This window comes from Wyeomyia smithii, chromosome 3, assembly GCF_029784165.1.
Source record: "Wyeomyia smithii strain HCP4-BCI-WySm-NY-G18 chromosome 3, ASM2978416v1, whole genome shotgun sequence".
Lineage (NCBI taxonomy): Eukaryota > Metazoa > Arthropoda > Insecta > Diptera > Culicidae > Wyeomyia > Wyeomyia smithii.
This window is the reverse complement of record NC_073696.1, coordinates 166,186,827-166,205,208: the sequence shown is the minus strand read 5'-3', so window position 1 is coordinate 166,205,208 and position 18,382 is coordinate 166,186,827. Positions and strand designations below refer to the sequence as shown.

Below are 18,382 nucleotides of genomic sequence, written 5' to 3'. Positions count from 1 at the left end.
GCCCTGAACTGAAAGTTCATGCCCAATAAAATGTAATTTCGACACATTGAACTGACATTTTTCCTGGTTAAGCAAAATTCCATAGGACTCCAAACGATCTAAAAGAGCCTTCAATCTCGCTGAATGTTCTTCAACCGATCTCCCAAAAACCATAAGATCATCTAGATAAACCACCACCCCATCTAACCCAGCAATGATGGATTCCATGACCTTCTGGAATAACTCTGGAGCGGAACATACTCCGAACATTAATCTCTTATATCTATAAATGAAATGAAGCAAAAAAAAATGTGATTTACTAGTTTTATTTAATATGTTCTTGAATTTGGAATATGAAAAAAAAACTAAACTTAAATTTACCTAAATAGGCCATATTTGGTTATAAATGTTGTGATTTCTCGTGATCTCTCGGAAATTTCGACTTGGTAGTAAGCATCCTTGATATCAAGCTTAGAGAAGCGAATCGCGCCGTTGATGCCTCCTAGTAGCTCATCGATCAGTGGCAAAGGATGCTTTTCCCGAAGAACTGCGCGATTAGCCTTACGCATATCCACGCAAAGTCGCACTTCACCCGACTCTTTCAATACAGGTACTAAAGGCGAAACCCAAGCAGATGGCTTTGTAACCCTTTCGATTATGTCCTGATCTAGTACTACCTGTAGTCTTTTCTCAATCAAGCTCTCCAGTGGAATCGGTGCTCTACGATACGGTTGTTGAACTGGTTGTACAGATTCGTCGATTGGGATCTCCACTAATATCCCTTTGATTTTTGGGAATTTTTTGGAGCTATCCGTAACTGACGCGATATCAAACCTGATCCTATGGACTTGTAGCTCTTGGGCTGTCTTAGCTCCCAGGAGGCACTGGTGATTACCGTCAACGACATAGAATTTTGCATCTGCTTCATTGGTACCAGCTAAAATCTTAGCATTGAATGAACCGATAAGCTTCAAGGTTGTATCTGATGCATAAGCTTTCAGGACTCGATCCGGTTGACCTTGATCTGTAACGTATACTCCAGCTTCTTTCATTTGTTTCCATGTTTCCACCGAAATGATATTAGCATCGGCACCCGAATCGATTATCATCCGAATGATTACTCCTCCTACTGTGAAATGGAATTCATTTCCGCCCATAGCGTAGAACACATAGCCGTCTTCTCGATCCATCCTCTTCTCTACCTCATTTTCTTCTGCAATTGCCCGAATACGCTTCGCTGATCTTCCGAATTAAACATTTCCGTTTTCTGCTTTGCGTTTAGCTTGTTCATAATTTTGACCCTGATGATTTTGACTGAATCGAAAACACATCCTCGCAAAATGTCCATAAGCCTGACATCTAATACATTGTACTAGCTGGGCACCATTTACTGGCCTTCAAATGACCGAGACGGCCACAAGCAAAACACGTCATAACAGTTCCTTGATTCATTGCTACTTTCTTCGGCGGAAATCGTGGCTTAACTCGATCCGATCGTTCACGCACCAACTGAATTGGAGCCTCATTCGAGTATCCGCTCACTTCACTCATTTGCATCGATTTCGTTTTGGTGTCAGCCATGGTCGTTCCAAGCGCTATGATATCAGTCAAAGATCTGCGATCCTTCTTCAAAATTTCAACTCGCAGTAGCTCAGAGTTGCATTTCTCGGTGGTTTGATCTACAATCATCTCCTCAAAATTATCAGGAGAAAACCCACAGCGTTTTGCTTGGGTCCTCAGTCGCAAAGAAAAATCTGACAATCTTTCCAAAGGTTTCTGGGCCATTTGCCTGAACAAGTAACGCTCGTATGCTATCATTCTTTTCGGTTCAAAATGGTCATCCAACGCTTTTATTGCCACTTCGTAGTGGGGGGGTTCTGCTGCAATCAGATTAACCCGTTTTGCATCCGGTAGATTGTCATACAGTTCTTGCAAATCGGGCCCTCCCAGATACAGAAGCTTTGCTAGTTTCTCGGATTGATCCACAACTCCCACTGCACTGAAATAACATTCCAGCTGCCTCTTCCATTTCTCCCATTCTGCCGCCATCCGATTGTCTTCAATATTCATGTCAAACTGTCGAACTGGCCGAAACGTTTCCATGTTAGTCGTATTTCTGTTCGAAATTTAAAATTTCGGGTTTTTTTTAAAACCCAAATAAAAATTAAATTAAATTTTTTTTTTACGAAGATTCTTGAGTCAAATTGTTAATTATTTTCTTTTCGCTTGACGTAGCTCTGTATGATGCGATTCTATTAATATGAACATATTTAACCTTACACATCTAATCGAGAAAGAATCAATGGAATTTTGTTTTGAAATCAATAGATAGTTATATTACTTCTCAAATATAATAAAAATAAAATGGTAAAATATTTTGCTAAAAACAACGGTTACTAGATTATACTTATTTCCGGTTTTCATAAGCCAACAGCTCTCTCAAAACATCTTCTATAACTTCACTTCCAATGGATGGAACCAACAGTTCACATCTTTCTAACCTTTCAACTCATTCTTTTACTTCAAACCAACAGTTTGAGTTTACAGTCACCGCCCATAGTGTTATCAAAATAACTTAGCCTTATCTGAGCCAGCAGCTCACGATACTTCTGCCTATACTATAACTTTGGAATGAACCATCAGTTCACATCTCGTATCTTACACATTTTAGACTCCAAACCATCAGTATTGGAGTGTTTCTTCTTTATCTTGCCATTGAGAACCTGAATCAACAGTTCGGTTTATAATATTCTAGATTAAAACTGAGCTTTTCTCAGAATATATTCAAGGCTCTCTAAAGCAAAATCATGATCATAATCGCGAATCAGAACTCCTCCTCTTATCTTAATAATCCATATTTTGTTATACGGAAGGTTATGCAGAAGGCGTAGCCCCTAGCATCGTGATCATTTTTCTCAGAGCGTTGGTCAAGACTAAACTTCAGAATCAAAAGTTACTAACCTGATTAACAAAAAAATATCGACAAAACTCCAAAACAGCGCCGTTAATCCTGCCACTTAATACAAAAAAGAAGAAAAAAATCTATCCACCTCGTTCGCCAAATTGTTATGTCCTGGACTTCGGAATCAGACCTTAAATAAAACACAAACGCTCGTATTCGTCTCACACTCAAAAGTCCCTCCTTTATTTGACAGCTCACCCTAACACTGAGCTCATCATACAATCATCCCTGCGACTGAATTTACTCTATCCTGTTCATGACACGTCTCACTTAAGTTAGGCAACATTGATAGTTTGTACTCTACACCATGTATGTGCGACGAGACGAGATACGTCACATGCAATTTGCAGGTTGCTCTTTCGCTTCTCTTTCGGTTCGGATTGCGATGCGCAAGGCGATGTTTCATCGCACTACGAACTGAGCGAGACGCCCGTACTGTACATACTTGAAACAGCTCGTGCGCTACACCTAGTGAGACTTTCTCGTGTACACGACGAGAGGTTTCTTTTTTTTTTCTTCGGTAAGAGACTGCGGCGCACCACACGATGTCTTATCGCTTTACGAACTGAGCGAGACGTCCGTACTGTACCTTAGTGAAACTGTATATTAGAGAAATGACAAAGCACTCACCGTTGAGGAAACTGTCAACATCAAAACGGGCGAGCTGTATAATTTTGCATTGCCGTTATCCGTTTTGATGTTGACAGTTGCCTTAACGGTGAGTGTCTCTGCGTCTCTCTGGTGTATAGGCTGCCTACCGTACCTACATACGATATATGCCGTCAAACCCTTCTGAAGGTGTATTAATCGGAAGAATTCACAAAACTATATTACTACGATCAGATTATCACGAACCTTCAGAACCTGATTTGCAATATCTATACACTAAGGTCGCTTTTTACGCGGTTTTTTTACGCGGATTCCGGAATTTACGCGGTATTTTTTTTTTTCGTGCGGATTTCGGTTCCTCTTCACTCGGATTGCAGAATTTACGCGGGTTTTTTTACGCGGATTCCGGAATTGACGCGGTTTTTTAAGCGGCATGTATCCCCCGCATAAAAAGCGACTTTAGTGTACTCAATTCGAAAATTCTATCCAACATCAACATGTACTAGAAAATATAAACAATTTCAATGGTTTTACTATTTTTAACTCCCGAAAAACTTATGTTGTAATTTCAAACCACATTTTTTATCCTTAGAACTACAAAACAGAGTTCTATCATAAGATATTCAATGATATCTAAACCGACATAAGGAACACTTCTGTTAACCAACGTAACACTCTGCATCCGGTGCATTTTCGTACCGTTAGCATAATAAGTATAGTTACAAGACGTTCTTAATTCATGTTAACAAAAGTCGGATGAATTAATCATAGAATTTTGAATTGATAAATAAATGAACTAGGTTATATCATTGATAATTCTAACGGTGTTTTGATGCATGCTGCTATAACACCGTAAATAAAAAAAAACATAAAATCCCCTGCCTGTATCCTTCTGCGCAAAATCAATTTCCTTCTCGAACCATTAGCGCAAAGCAACATGCGAGGCAAGCTCGCGAGGCGAGCTCACGAGAATTTGCACGCAAGCTGTCTCAAGTACGCGACGCCCATGCACCGCACTCGTTAAGTTGAGAGACGAGATATCTTCGTGTACGTCGCAAGACAAATTCCCATGCGACGAGACATGGCTCGTACGAATGGTTAGTTTTCTCGCTCGCACGCTGCACACAGTACGAAGCGACTGAATGAGAAACGAGACTTGTAGCGAAAAGCACACTGTCTCTTCTTTGTGCGAGCGAGATTTCAGGAAGTCTGGGTATAACCTTTGAAGGTCTCCTGGGTGGGCACCCCACCAGGTTCCGGTAATCGTACGAAGAAAATTAATCCTCTGTTGGTATTTTCGTGTCAGATACCTAATATGACAAGCCCAGGTGCATTTAGAGTCGAACCAGACCCCGAGATACTTAGCGATTAAAACCTGAGAGATCGTTTTACCCGTTAGTAGGAGCTGCAGCTGAGCTGGGTTATGCTTCCTAGAAAAAACGACCAGCTCAGTTTTCTCCGGAGAGAATTCGATACCCAGCTCAAGAGCCCATTCAGACAAATTGTCTAAGGTATCTTGCAATGGTCCTTGCAGATTGCTACCAGTAATGGATACAACGCTATCGTCTGCAAGTTGCCTTAGCGTGCATGAATTTGCAAGACATTCATCGATGTCATTGACGTAAAAATTATATAAGAGAGGACTTAAACATGAGCCCTGGGGAAGGCCCATGTAACTAATTCGGGAAGTTGTCGAATCGCCATGTGAGAAATACATATGCTTTTCTGACAAAAAGTTGAGCAAAAAGTTATTCAAATTTGGTGAAAGTCCCTGCGAATGAAGTTTCGCGCTTAAAACTTCTACAGAGACAGAGTCAAAAGCCCCCTTAATATCCAAGAACGCAGAAGTCATTTGCTCTTTTCGAGCAAATGCGAGTTGAATTTCAGTAGAAAGCGACGCTAGGCAATCGTTCGTCCCTTTGCCCCGGCGAAAGCCAAATTGAGTATCTGAAAGAAAACCGTTTGTTTCGACCCATTTGTCTAACCGTAAGTGGATCATTTTCTCCATTATTTTCCGGAGGCAAGAGAGCATCGCAATCGGCCTATATGAATTGTGATCAGAGGCAGGTTTCCCGGGTTTCCGAATAGCAATGACTTTTACCTCCCTCCAGTCATGCGGAACAATATTTAGCTCAAGAAACTTGTTAAAAAAATTCAACAAGCGTCTTTTTGCAGAGTCGGGTAGATTCTTCAACAGGTTGAATTTTATTCTATCTAACCCTGGAGCCTTATTGTTGCACGACAGGAGAGCCATTGAAAATTCCATCATCGAAGATGGAGGCTCTTCCGTAGTTACTAAAAACGCGTCGCGAAAGGTTTTCTGTTCCGGTACAGAGTCCGGACAGACCTTTTTGGCAAAATCGAGTATCCAGCGATCTGAATACTCCTCACTCTCATTCGAAACGTCACGGTTCCGCATGCCCCTGGCGGTATCCCAAAGAGTGCTCATCGCTGTTTCCCTCGACAACGCGATTACGAACCGTAGCCAGTACCCGCGTTTTTTCGCCTTTACTAAGCTCTTCATCTGCCTGCCCAGTGCCTCGTACTTTCGAAGTAGGTTGACAGTGCCGTACTCCCGGTAGTCCTTATACGCCGCGGACCTTCGCGTGTACAGCTCAGAGCACTCTTTGTCCCACCATTTGTTGGGAGGGCGCTGTCTAATCGTTACCCCGGGTATCAGTTTCGTCTGAGCTTGAGTCGCGGCGTCGATGATCAAGCCAGCTAAGAACGCGTATTCTTCCTCCGGAGGAAGTTTCTCGTGAGTCTCGATAGATTCCGCTATAATAGACTCATAACGCTTCCAATCAATATTACGAGTAAGGTCGTAGGAAATATTGATTGGGAGTTGAACCATTAGCAATTGATATAACGATTGGAAGATGATCACTACCGTGGGGATCGTTGATTACTTTCCACTGGCAATCTAACGCTAGTGATGTCGAGCAGAGGGATAGGTCAGGCACGCTTTCACGTGCTGGAGGATTAGGTACACGTGTCGCTTCCCCAGTATTCAAAAGTGTCATATTGAAGTCGTCGATCAAGTTACAAATTAAAGAAGATCGGTTGTCGTCGTACAGCGACCCCCATAGCGAACAGTGAGAGTTAAAATCTCCCAAAATCAAAAAAGGTGCGGGAAGCAATTCTGCTATATCAAGGAGTTGCTTCTGTTCAATCCGCGCGGATGGGGGAATATATAACGAAACAAGGCATAGGTATTTTCCATTCATATTTGTTTGAATAGCAACAACTTCAATATTCGAGATCGAGGGGAGGTCGATTCTGAAAAAAGAATATCACTTTTTGATCCCTAAAAGTACCCCTCAACCGTGTGAGTCTCGATCTCGACGAATGATGTTAAAATCGTGGAAATTAAGTTGGTCATTTGAATTGAGAAAAGTTTCACAAAGCGCGAACGCATCACAATTGTATGTGTTTATCAAATGTGAAAATAAATCAAATTTGGGGATGATACTTCTGCAGTTCCACTGTAACACAGTGACAAAATTCCTAACCTCTTTCAACGTATTAGTCATCGAAAGATACGATAGCTGAAACGAGGGGCCAAGCTGCTGTGAGTTGTTTCAAAAAGGTTTCCACTGTAGGGAGAAGGGCAAGAAGAATGTTTTGAAGGGGATCTGGTATGTTGAATGTTTTAAATATTCAGTCCACAATATCAGAGAATTTTATGAACCCTTTTCTTTTATGTCTTCTGATCGAGAAATGGGTGCACGAGGGGTTTTTGGTGCCCCGAGAGCGGTGGGTACTCCTGGTTTGATTTGAAATTAAAACCGGGGGGCACTTGCTTCGGTTTTTCTTCACCGCTTTCTTTTTGTGTTGTCTTGTTGGTCATTCCGCTAGGGGTTATCTTACGACCTTTGCGAGAAAGATTAGGAGAGTTGAGCATTCTCCTCTTCCTAGATCCTTCTGGCAAGGCATAAGAACACCCTTCGACGGGATCGTTAGATGTACCCTCATCGGTTGGCAAAAAGGAAAAGATGTTTCCTGTCGAGGGTGGCTCAGCCCTCTTAAGCATTTCTGCAAAAGAGCGCTTTGATCGCTCCTTAAGGGAACGCTTAATTTTTTCCTCGCGCTGTTTGTACGCGGGACACGCCGAAAGGTCATGCCGAGTTCCCTCGCAGTAAAGACACTTTTCAGTATCCTCACTGCAAGCGGTCTCATCATGATTGCCTCCGCACTTGCTGCAGCGTGCCTTGTTGCAGCAGTAGGTGGCTGTATGGTCTAACTGCTTGCAATTTTGGCAATGCATGACCCGCGGTACAAACAGGTGTACAGGCAGACGAACCCTGTCCAAAGCTATGTAGCTCGGCAGTGCGGATCCGGCGAATGTCACCCGGAAGGAATCCGAAGGGAGGAATTTCTTCTTCCCTTCTTTGATGGATACTGAATGCAATTGCTTGACATCCAGTATCTTTACATTTTGAATCAGGGGGTTCTTGAAACAGCCAACCCCGTGACGCAAAATGTCATCGACCGTGAGGCTTCCTTCGGTAACCACACCGTCGATCTCCACGTCCTTGGCAGGGATGTACACGCGGTACTCCCTTGTAAAGAGCTCGTAGCTAGCAATTTCGTTTGCTTGCTTCAAGCTACTCACGACAACTCGCAGTTTGTTCGGCCTCATCTTCGTAATCTCGGTTACGGCCGGAAACTGTTTTGCCAGGTCTTTGCCTATTTGAATTATATTCAAACGTTTTTTTATGGGCCGGAAGTAGACAACGTAGGAACCGCTAGCGGCATCTGGGTAAGCTTTTACCCGTATTTCCGGTACCCTTGGTACAGGGCTAGGTAGCGGGGGTGGTACAGGGGGAAAAACTGCTGGGGGAAATTTCAATTTCTTCCCCATTTGTTTCCACATCCAGGAAAAGTTGCACCTGCATGTCGTCCATTTTGCGGGAGCGTTACGCTCTACCGCACACAAACGATAAATATTCGAATGTATGGGAGGGGGGGGGGGGGTATCAAACAGTTGGTATTAAATTTTAAAAACAATATTTCAAACTACAATGGATCAAATAAAAAAAAGACAGTAATACTAATACTAATAACAATAGTAATAATACTAATACTAATAATAATAATAATAATAATAATAACAACAATAATAATAATAATAATAATATTGATAGTAATAATATTAATAATGATAATAATACTAAAGTGAATACGTCACCGAACGTCTAAGTCACGACCTCTCGGCTGCTGGTAGGATCAATCTGGAAGTGTGTCTCCGCAGAACAAACAATGACGATCCAGCTTCGTGTTGTAACACAGTTGCCGTGGTCTTGTAGATGCCACTTGTTGTTGATTTCCACTCGCTCGATCGTATGGTGGTCCGTGCTGCTAGCGGGGTAACAGCGGTGCGGGGAAATTATTCTTGCTGATATATCAGCTGCGTATCGGATCACTGGCGGGGTAGCCTGCCCCTACCAGTGTGCAGAAGATGTTTCTGCCGATATACTGCAGCCTATTGTTATCGCACTGCACAAGAACTAACCGACAAAAAAAAAAACACCCGTACGATAACTCGTGTATTGTTATTTTGCGAATTAAGCAGAGCTGAACAATTTGCGTCTAATCGAGACGAAAGCAAAACAACGAATCCATTATTTTCTCGTTCATTCATTACATTTAATCCATTTTCTATGTTTTACCATGAACTGAATTTTTTTCCTTCAGCAATTTGCAGTACCAACAGCAGCGTAATGGAATGTTGTGTAACTAAGTGCGGCATCTTCCATACGACACTAAAACGCATAATAAAGCCTTAATTGTGCAAACACTGTAATATTGAAAATGGTCAAGTCTTGTTCGAAACGCAGCTTTCGATTGATCTGTTCGGTCGCTTAATTGCTTTCCCTAACACTGTCGTCAGAATTATACACCTAGTAAACCGAGAATACACTATTTGGGCTAAATAAAAGTCAGCTTCTGCTTAAGGGGTAATATCTACCAAATAAAAATTTTTTTCGCCTTTTTTTTGTTGGCCTAAATCATGCTAAAACTATCTAATAATCAAAATCTACATCGCCCAAGTACAGATCTAAACTCAAAGTCCCTGTAAATCAATTTTTACTAAACAACTTTTATGCTCCAAAATAACATTTTACGTTTATTTTGGCGATGCTCGTTTTTATTTTTAATTTCGAGGCTTTGTAAACTAGTGGAAGTTACCTATGATCGATATCGTCTTTCAAATTTGAAGTATAGAGGTCGCTGCATCAAGTTTCGACAGTTACAGAGTCTCTACAGCACGTGTTTACTTACAATTTCCATTTGTTTAGTCTATCAGCCGTTCTCGTTGTGTACGTTCTTCGTTTAAATTTTTTTATACTTTTTAACTGTGAGTTATACTCAAAAGTACTTAAATATGAGTGACAATTTTGAATTTTGCGTTGGATCGAACGCCAATCGCGTCAAAGTCACTGAGCGTCGCATGTCTGATACCGCGAAAGAGGGTATGCGCAACCTTAGATCAGATAAAAACCTAAATTAATCTACCTAGCGGTGAGCAGGCTTCTTCCGTTCTCTTGATTTTTGCCCAAATTTCCTTTTCTACCTGCCAAACCCCTTGGAGAACTAGACTTTCTCTCACACAGAGTGAGTAATTATCCACATTTAGGCGTAGAGATATCAGTCGCAGAGTTCCTTTTCACTCTTTATCATCACGTGTTAGGGATAAACCTTTATTTGCTCTCTCAGTTTAGGAGGGAGTAGTTTTCGTTAGCTTCTCCTTTACTAGAAGAGAAGTTGGCCAAATATCAAAACATTTAGGTTCATATGGAAGCCACATCCTAACCGTTTTCGAATTTAATATTATAGGAAGATTCACAACTCACCATGGGTGCGTATTCTGCAGAAATTTCGATTTTATACTGTTTTTGCCGCACCCCAGAGCGATGAGAACGGTAACGCAATGCTCAGTTGGTCGCCGAGCAATTTATGTCATTTTTCTTGCTGATGCTCTGTCAAATTAAGAGCGTTTTTTCGTCAGAGAAACTATTACTCTGCGCTCTCTCTACAGCAGATGGTGTGATGCACATTGAATGTAAGCTCGCAGTTGTTAAGAGGGAAGAAAACTCTTTCTCTTTAAGATGAAGATGAGCAAAACAAAGCCTGGCGGTGAGACCCAGCCTTTTTCCTTCGAACTTATTATTTGTTAAAATAGATTTACTCCAACACTTAAAAAATACACCTTGATTATTTCTGCTGGATTTGTTATTCATTCGAAACAACAAATTTTTGGTAGCCAACAGCACAACTATACCGAACATTTAAAATTCAACATATCATCGGCTTCGTGCAACACTGGCACAACTCAAAATTTTGCATTTTTGAGTTTTTGATGGCAAACGATGCCAAATACTGTTAAGTTTCATCACACGAAATCCCATTCCGAAAATCACAAAAATTCCAGAGTTATGATTAGAAGTGCCTTTGCTGCACAAATCGAAATTTCTCCATAAAGTTAGTAAAAATAAGGTTTTAACTTGGACAACGTGAGCACGTAATATGTGCATAATAGACCCAAAGGTGTTTAATAAGGATTGATAATCTTAAACTTCAAAGTTTTCTTGAAAATCGAAAAATAAATTTTTGACGCAAATTTTCAAACGCGTTTTTCTCGAAACTACGTTTTTTGAGTTGTGCCAGTGTTTCACGAAACCGACGATATGAATATAAATTAACACGTATACATGCAAATAACATTAAATTCTTTCAACTATATGATGCGATTTTGTTTTTGATTGTGGTATAATCGATTTGTACTCATATACTGCCTATAAATATTCAGATTCTTTAAGTCAACGTTAGTCAGTAGATTTCAAATAATGTATAATTAAATGTTGTTCCTTATACATTAATTTGAATGATCTTATCAGTGAAATTAAAATTCTTTAACGCAGTTGATATTACTGATCGTTTCTGAGAGGCATCCATGAATGGCCAAATACCAATCAATATGGGTTCTTGAAACCTGGATCATACCCAGTGGCCAGAATCCGACCTAAAACCCAATTTTCAATCCAGATGACCACTTCTTGTTGCCTGATAATCATAAAATCCATCGTAAAATTGCCGAACTGCCTAATCTGGGTATTTCTATGGGGAAGATGGCGACAGTTTCCGATCAACAGCCTTAAGTGACAAATAACATCCAATGCGATTTGGGGAAGCGGTATGATACCCTGAGGCCAGAAATCATCTTCAGATGCCATTTTGAATTTCTAGACAGTAGCTTCTGGTTTCTACCAGTCTAAAAGGGACAAACATTACCCAATGTGAGTTTTTCAGTACCCGGGATGATGCTCAGAGACCAGGAATCAACTTCATACTTCATTTTAAAATCCAAATTTGCGACACCTGTTTCCTTTAAATAAGTCGTGTAATCTTTGAAAGAAGAGATTTTCAATATTTTTACAATTTAACACATAATGGATAAAATAAAAGTCCGATTACACTTGACAACACAAGTGTTGCCTCGAAGGTCAAACCGCAGACAGACGTCCAAGCTGAGTTCCAAACTTGTGTAAAGTTTTTTGTAGTGGCAATCCGTAACCAGATAGCGCTACCAGTACCGCCAGCCTCGTACACCAGCGAAAATAAATGTATTGTAGCGATAAGGTCACCAGGCGGCGCTAGTGTACAAGTGATTTATAACGCAATTTACTTTGAAAATTTACACAGAAATTTTGATTAATGTTGTTCTTGCTTGGACGTCTGTTTGTGGTCAAACTAAGAAAAAATGAAAAATTATAGGTTTTCCTGTGAATTTTTTTCTTTCTAGGGCAACTATCATGAGCTTTAGAGCAGCATTTTTTGTCAACCAGTGTTATAATCAAATTAAATGGGTACCAATAAAGCAACTAAACCTTCAATTAAAAACTAAGATTGTTGAAATCAGTGATTCCATCTTTGGCAAAACGAGTGAATTTGATCAAGTTTTCTGAACACGTTTCTTTTCATAACCTTCGAATCACATGTTCAATCATCATAAAATTCGTTATTTAGGGGTTTTAAAGACAGCCCGTTCATTTGATACCTATTTTGTTCAAATCGGTTGTGTAGTTTCTGAGATAATGGAGTTTCATAACTATTACATTTTGATACATAACAGACAAAGTTACAGTCCGATTATAATGAAATTCAATAGGGTTTTATCAGGCAACTAGAACTTTCTATTGCAACTCATTTTGTGAAAATCGGTCCATCCATCTCTGAGAAAAGTGGGTGAGCTCAAGCAGTCTTAGAAATATGTTTCTTGTCATAGCTTGATTTCACATTATTATACATAACGACAAAGTTAAAGTCCAATAACAATAAAATTAAATAGGGTCCTATGGGGCAACAAGACCTTCCATATGACACTAATTTTGTGAAAATCGGTCAGGCCATCTCTGAGAAAAGTGAGTGAGTTTAAACAGTGTTTGAAACGCGTTTCCTTGCATAACTTTTGAACTACATGTCCAATCATTATAAAATTATTTCACAAATGGTTCAAAAAATAAGCCCGTTCTTTTGATACCAATTTTGTTCAAATCGGTTTTGTAGTTTCTGAGATCATGAAGTTTTGTGATTTTCACAAAACTAGACCGATTTTCATGAAATTAATTGCAAATGAAAGGTCTAGTTGCCCCATAAGACCCTATGAAATTTTATTGTAATCGGATTCTTAGTTTAGAGGTTATGTATCGAAATGTAAAAATCATAAAACATCATTATCCCAGAAACTACACAACCGATTTGAACAAAATTGAGTTCAAATGAACGTGCTTCCTGAAAAACCCTTAAATTTTAAATTTTATAAAGATTGAATATATAGTTAAAAAGTTATGAAAAGAAACGTGTTCTGAAGACTGTTTAATCTCACTCATGTTTCTCAGAGATGGCTGGACCAATTTTCATAAAATCAGTTTCAAATAGAAGGTCTAGTTGCCCCATAAGACCCTATTGGTTTGTTTTGCAATCGGACTATTACTTTTCCTGTTATGTTCAAATATGTGAAATTAAGCTATGAAAAGGAACATATTCCGAAGACTACTTGGACTCACTCACTTTTCTCAGAGATGGCTGACCCGATTTCCACAGAATTATTGTCAAATAAAAAGTCGTTCAAATGGTGGTTTCAAATTTTGGCTACACGTTCCCATTTTATTTGATTATAATCGAACTTAAGCAACCGTTATGTATTAAATTGTTAATAAAACAACGAAAGTCTATTATTTCAAAGATTACATGACTTATTTGAACATAACTAGTGTCTAACGAACGAGTCATCTCTCAACCTTACAAATAACAAACTTCATAACAATTTGATATGTGGCTCAAAAGTTATGGAAAGAAAAGAAAATTCAAAGTCTATTTAAAACTACACTGCTTTGATCGATATATGTGGCCTCAACATTATTTTGAACATTTCAAGTTCATTGATTCCTTGCGATATGTTTAAAATCTGCAAATGCACGACGAATCAACGAATCGGCCATAAGATATGATCAAAGTCAAGTTCTCGACGTTTGGCTCCTGTACATCGCCTTAATTCTGAATATATTTATATTGGGTGGTCTTCGGTCATTTTCAGCAGATTTTCTGGCATCAATCTGACACCGGAAATACCTATATTGGGAGGTATTTTGTTATTTTGGTTGTTTTCCAGAAACTAAAAGTGGCCGTCTTTAAATTCAAAATGGTGTCCAAGGTCAATGTTTGGTTTCTATGCATCATCTCGATTACGGAAAGATCCATATTGAGCATTATTCGGTCATTTTCGACTGTTTCCTAGAAGTTGCAATTTAGCAATTTAAAATGGTACGGAGGTCAATTGTTAGCTTATTGCATCATTCTGGTTCCAGAGTTACTCATATTGGATAGTATTTGTTTATTTTAGGCTGTTTTTTTTCCAAACCGGAAGTCGCCATCTTGGATTTCAAAATGGATAACTTCTGGCCTCTGAGCGTCATTCTGGTTGAAGAAACACCTATATTGGGTGTTATTCGATCATTTCCGGCTGTTTCCCAGAAACCGCAAGTCGCCAATCTAGAATCCAAAGTGGGGTCTGTGGTCGATTTCAGCTGCTGTGTATCATTCTACATCTGGAGATACTCATGTTAGACGGAAATCGGCCATTTTTGGCTGTTTTCCAGAAACCAGAAGCCATCTTACAATCCAAAATGTTGCCTGAGGTCGACTATGGAACATATTTGTTACCACTAAAAATATTCACCTGCCAAATATGGTTCCATTTAGTTGATTGATTCGCGAGATGTGCAGAAACATGTGCTTCCAGAAGAGGGAGGGGCGTCGAACTATTATGGACATATTTATAACCTCTTAAAACATTCACATACCAAATTCGATCGGTTCGGTAGTTTTCGAGCCTATATTGATCAGACAGACAAACAGACAGACCGGACTATATTTTAGAACCTAAAGAGTGAATATACATTCATTGGATTGAAGCGTTCATGTTAATCTATTCTTACAAATAAAAGTTTGAATGAGCAAGGCTGGGTTTGACCGCTAGGTGGATTAATTTAGGTTTTTATAAGACGCGCTTACTAACGCTACGACAGTCTTTGTGGTACCATATGGTGGTAGTGACATTGCATTTTGCCTTGTGTATGAGAATTTTTTTCGTGGTGCTGTCTTGATTTATACAGTTTACTCTATGCAAAAGTAATACGTGTTTACTTATGATGTTTGCATACCTGCTGCTTCTTTTCGTATGTATGCGTTGAGGGCCTCTGCAAACTGATTAGAATTTTCCAAGGCTGCACATACTTTTTTTATCCTCTGTGGCATCTCCTCTAAAAATGTATTTTCACATATTGGTGGTACTACTGTTGTAGCCTGATAACAACTCAAGGTGAAATTGAAAACAATAATAACACAGAAGAGCACATTATTTAGTTTTGACCGCGTCCTGTAAACCAAAACGAGAGAAAAATATTAAAAACGATATATTTTTATTCATTTTTATTATTTGTTTTAAACTTACAAGGCATGATCGGAAAAATACATGAGGAAGTAAAAAATCGGCCGATCAAAACTCAATTAAAGATTAGAGTAATTCGATAAAGTACCTTCATGAAAATATTAAGAAGGTTAACTTAGCTGCCGACTATAATTTAAAAAAGTCCTGGTAATTTCAAATACTGCAAGATGTTGTTGCAGTATTTTAAATTACATTTAAGTTGCATAAAATGGTAACCTAACGCAACGCAAAATCAATTGAGCGATTCCATGCCAAGAGATCTGTAATTTCGGAAAAATTGTATCGGTCGTTATTGATTTCAATGAAACTATGCACACATGTTTGGCTAAGCAAACTGAGTATTTTTCACAGAAGGAGGAATTCTACAGATATGAGATTAATCTCCTAAAAGAGCGAATGCATTTTGGCATTGGTTTTGTTCAAAACTTTGTAGTTCGGTTCGATGAGCTGAGCATTTTCTGTATGTGTGTGAATGTGTGTGTATGTGCAACTTTTCAATCTCACTCATTTTTCATAAAATTATTCTCAAATGAAAGGTCTAGTTGCCCCATACGACCCTATTAAATTTTATTGTAATTGGATTTTTAGTTCGTATGCATGTTTATCAAAATGCGAATATCACGAAAGTTCATTTTCTCAGAAACTACACAACCGATTTGAACAAAATTGGTTTTAAATGAACGGGCTGTTTAAAAAACCTTAGCTTTTGAATTTTGTAAAGATTGGAGGTGGTATAAAAGTTATGGACAGAAACATGTTCTGAAGACTATTTAATCTCAATCATGTTTCTCTGAGATGGCTGGACCGATTTTCAAAAAATCAGTGTCAATTGGAAGGTCTAGTTGCCCCATGAGACCCTTTTGATTTTTTTATTTGCAATCGGACTATTACTGTTGCCTGTTATGTTTAAAAATGGGAAATCCAGTTATGAAAGTTATGAAAGATATTCCGAAGACTACTTAAACTCACTCACTTTTCTCAGAGATGGCTGAACCGATTTCCAAAAAATTAGTGTCAAATGAAAGGTCTAGCTGCCTCATAACACATAACATAACATTTTACCGGTGGTGGGCACCGCTAACCGAAAATTTAGCGACGCTAATCGCTAAGTCGCTAACCGGAAAATTAAGCTCGATAATCGCTAAACGCTAAACGCTAAACCCACATTAGCGGAACTTTCGCTAATCGCTAACTTTTTAATATGTAAATAGTCATATCGCTATATTTATTGCTCATGTTTTGTAAGATTTGGACCACTTTGATCTGTTTTGGTTAAACAAACGAAAACAATTACTTTTTAAAGCTGTTCACGAAAGTAAGAGGTTCACGAAACGGTATTCATATTTGCTTTTGTAAAAACAAGAATAACAAAAGTTATTTAGCTTGCATTGAAAATAGATACTCTTAGGAATGTTTTAATGAAAATTCAATTATTATCTGAATCGAAAAAATATAACTAAAGTTCTCATAATTTCGAGCGCATTGCAATTCATCAAAGTTCCTGGTGTGCCAAAAATTCAATTTAGACCTTGTGCTTGTTCTTCAAAATGCTCCTGTGGCTTGTACGATAACTGGAACTCCATTCTAGGGTAAAAAAACTGCAAAAGTAACTTTCGCAGTAAAGTATGTTCATCTTTCGAAGCAATTTACGTACGCCATCAGCAATTCGCAGTTTTTCTAAATATTTCTATTGTCGCTTCTCCACAAAATTTAGCGATTAGCGTTTCGAATGCCAAAATTTTAGCAACGCTAACAGTTTCGCTAACCAGCTTAAAAATTAGCGAAATCGCTAAATCGCTAACTGAGTTTTAGCGTCGCTAATTAGCGAATTAGCGGAATGGTGCCCACCACTGCATTTTACTGTAATCGGACTGTAACTTCGTCTGTAATGCATCAAAATGGGAAAATCACAAAACTTCGTTATCTCAGAAACTACACAACCGATTTGAACAATACTGATATCAGATGAACGGGCTAGTTAAGGGTTAACTGATAAATTATTATGATTTAACACGTGGTTGAAAAATTCTGAAAAGAACTTCATATTTGATGAAGAAAAAAATACTACTATAAATAATCGAATCTAAAATGATTGTCAACACCGCTGGGCTAACCTCGACTGATGATATCGGTCTAATCAACTGAGTAGCCGAAATGTGTAGGCGAACGTGTAGCAGGAATGGGTAGCTTGTCAGATTTGACAATTAATCGTAGAGAAGATAGGTAGAAGAATAATAAGAAAACATGAGATTGAGCGTGTATTATAAACCAGTTCATTAAAGCCAAATCTGTTAGAATTATCGGTCGTAAATAAATGCGTATTAAAAGTTGATCTATTTACTGTAAGTAAATTAACCAGATAACCTGGAACTAAACAAAGAGAAAAGTGATACTGTCAAGATTGTTTACGTAGGCAAACTGATCTCAACGGATGATACGGCGAAATTATAAAGATTTATATACAAATCAAATAGTTAAATAAAGAAGGAGGAAAATACCGTTGAAAAGGCGTAATTAAGAAATAAATAAATGAAACGTAGTGAAGTTAATAAGGAAATTATACATTTAAGCGAGGAGAAGCGAAAAGAAGGAAGAGTAGGTGTGAGCACGAGGTTGGAAAAAAGAAACTACTTTGTAAGCACATAAAAACTAAAGAAAATGAGTTGAAAACTAATAAATAATTAAATATTTCTAGTTTGAGCTGATCATAAAAACCGACTGCTTCAAAATTACTTTCTGAATCCGTAACAAACTCAAAAAAGTAATGAGTCAGACGAATCTTACCTCAAATCACTCTAATCAGGAGGAGCTGAATCTTA

General features: G+C 38.7%; 1 protein-coding gene across 1 annotated transcript in view; it reads right to left on the bottom strand.

Annotated features, from left to right (window-relative positions):
* The window catches only part of LOC129731589 (dromyosuppressin), a 148,836-nt gene that overhangs the window by 60,890 nt on the left and 69,564 nt on the right, over nt 1-18,382 (bottom strand). Inside the window, exon 2 of the mRNA XM_055691695.1 lies at nt 15,277-15,491. Coding sequence (XP_055547670.1) covers nt 15,277-15,491 — 215 coding nt within the window. The remainder of the gene's footprint in view (nt 1-15,276; nt 15,492-18,382) is intronic.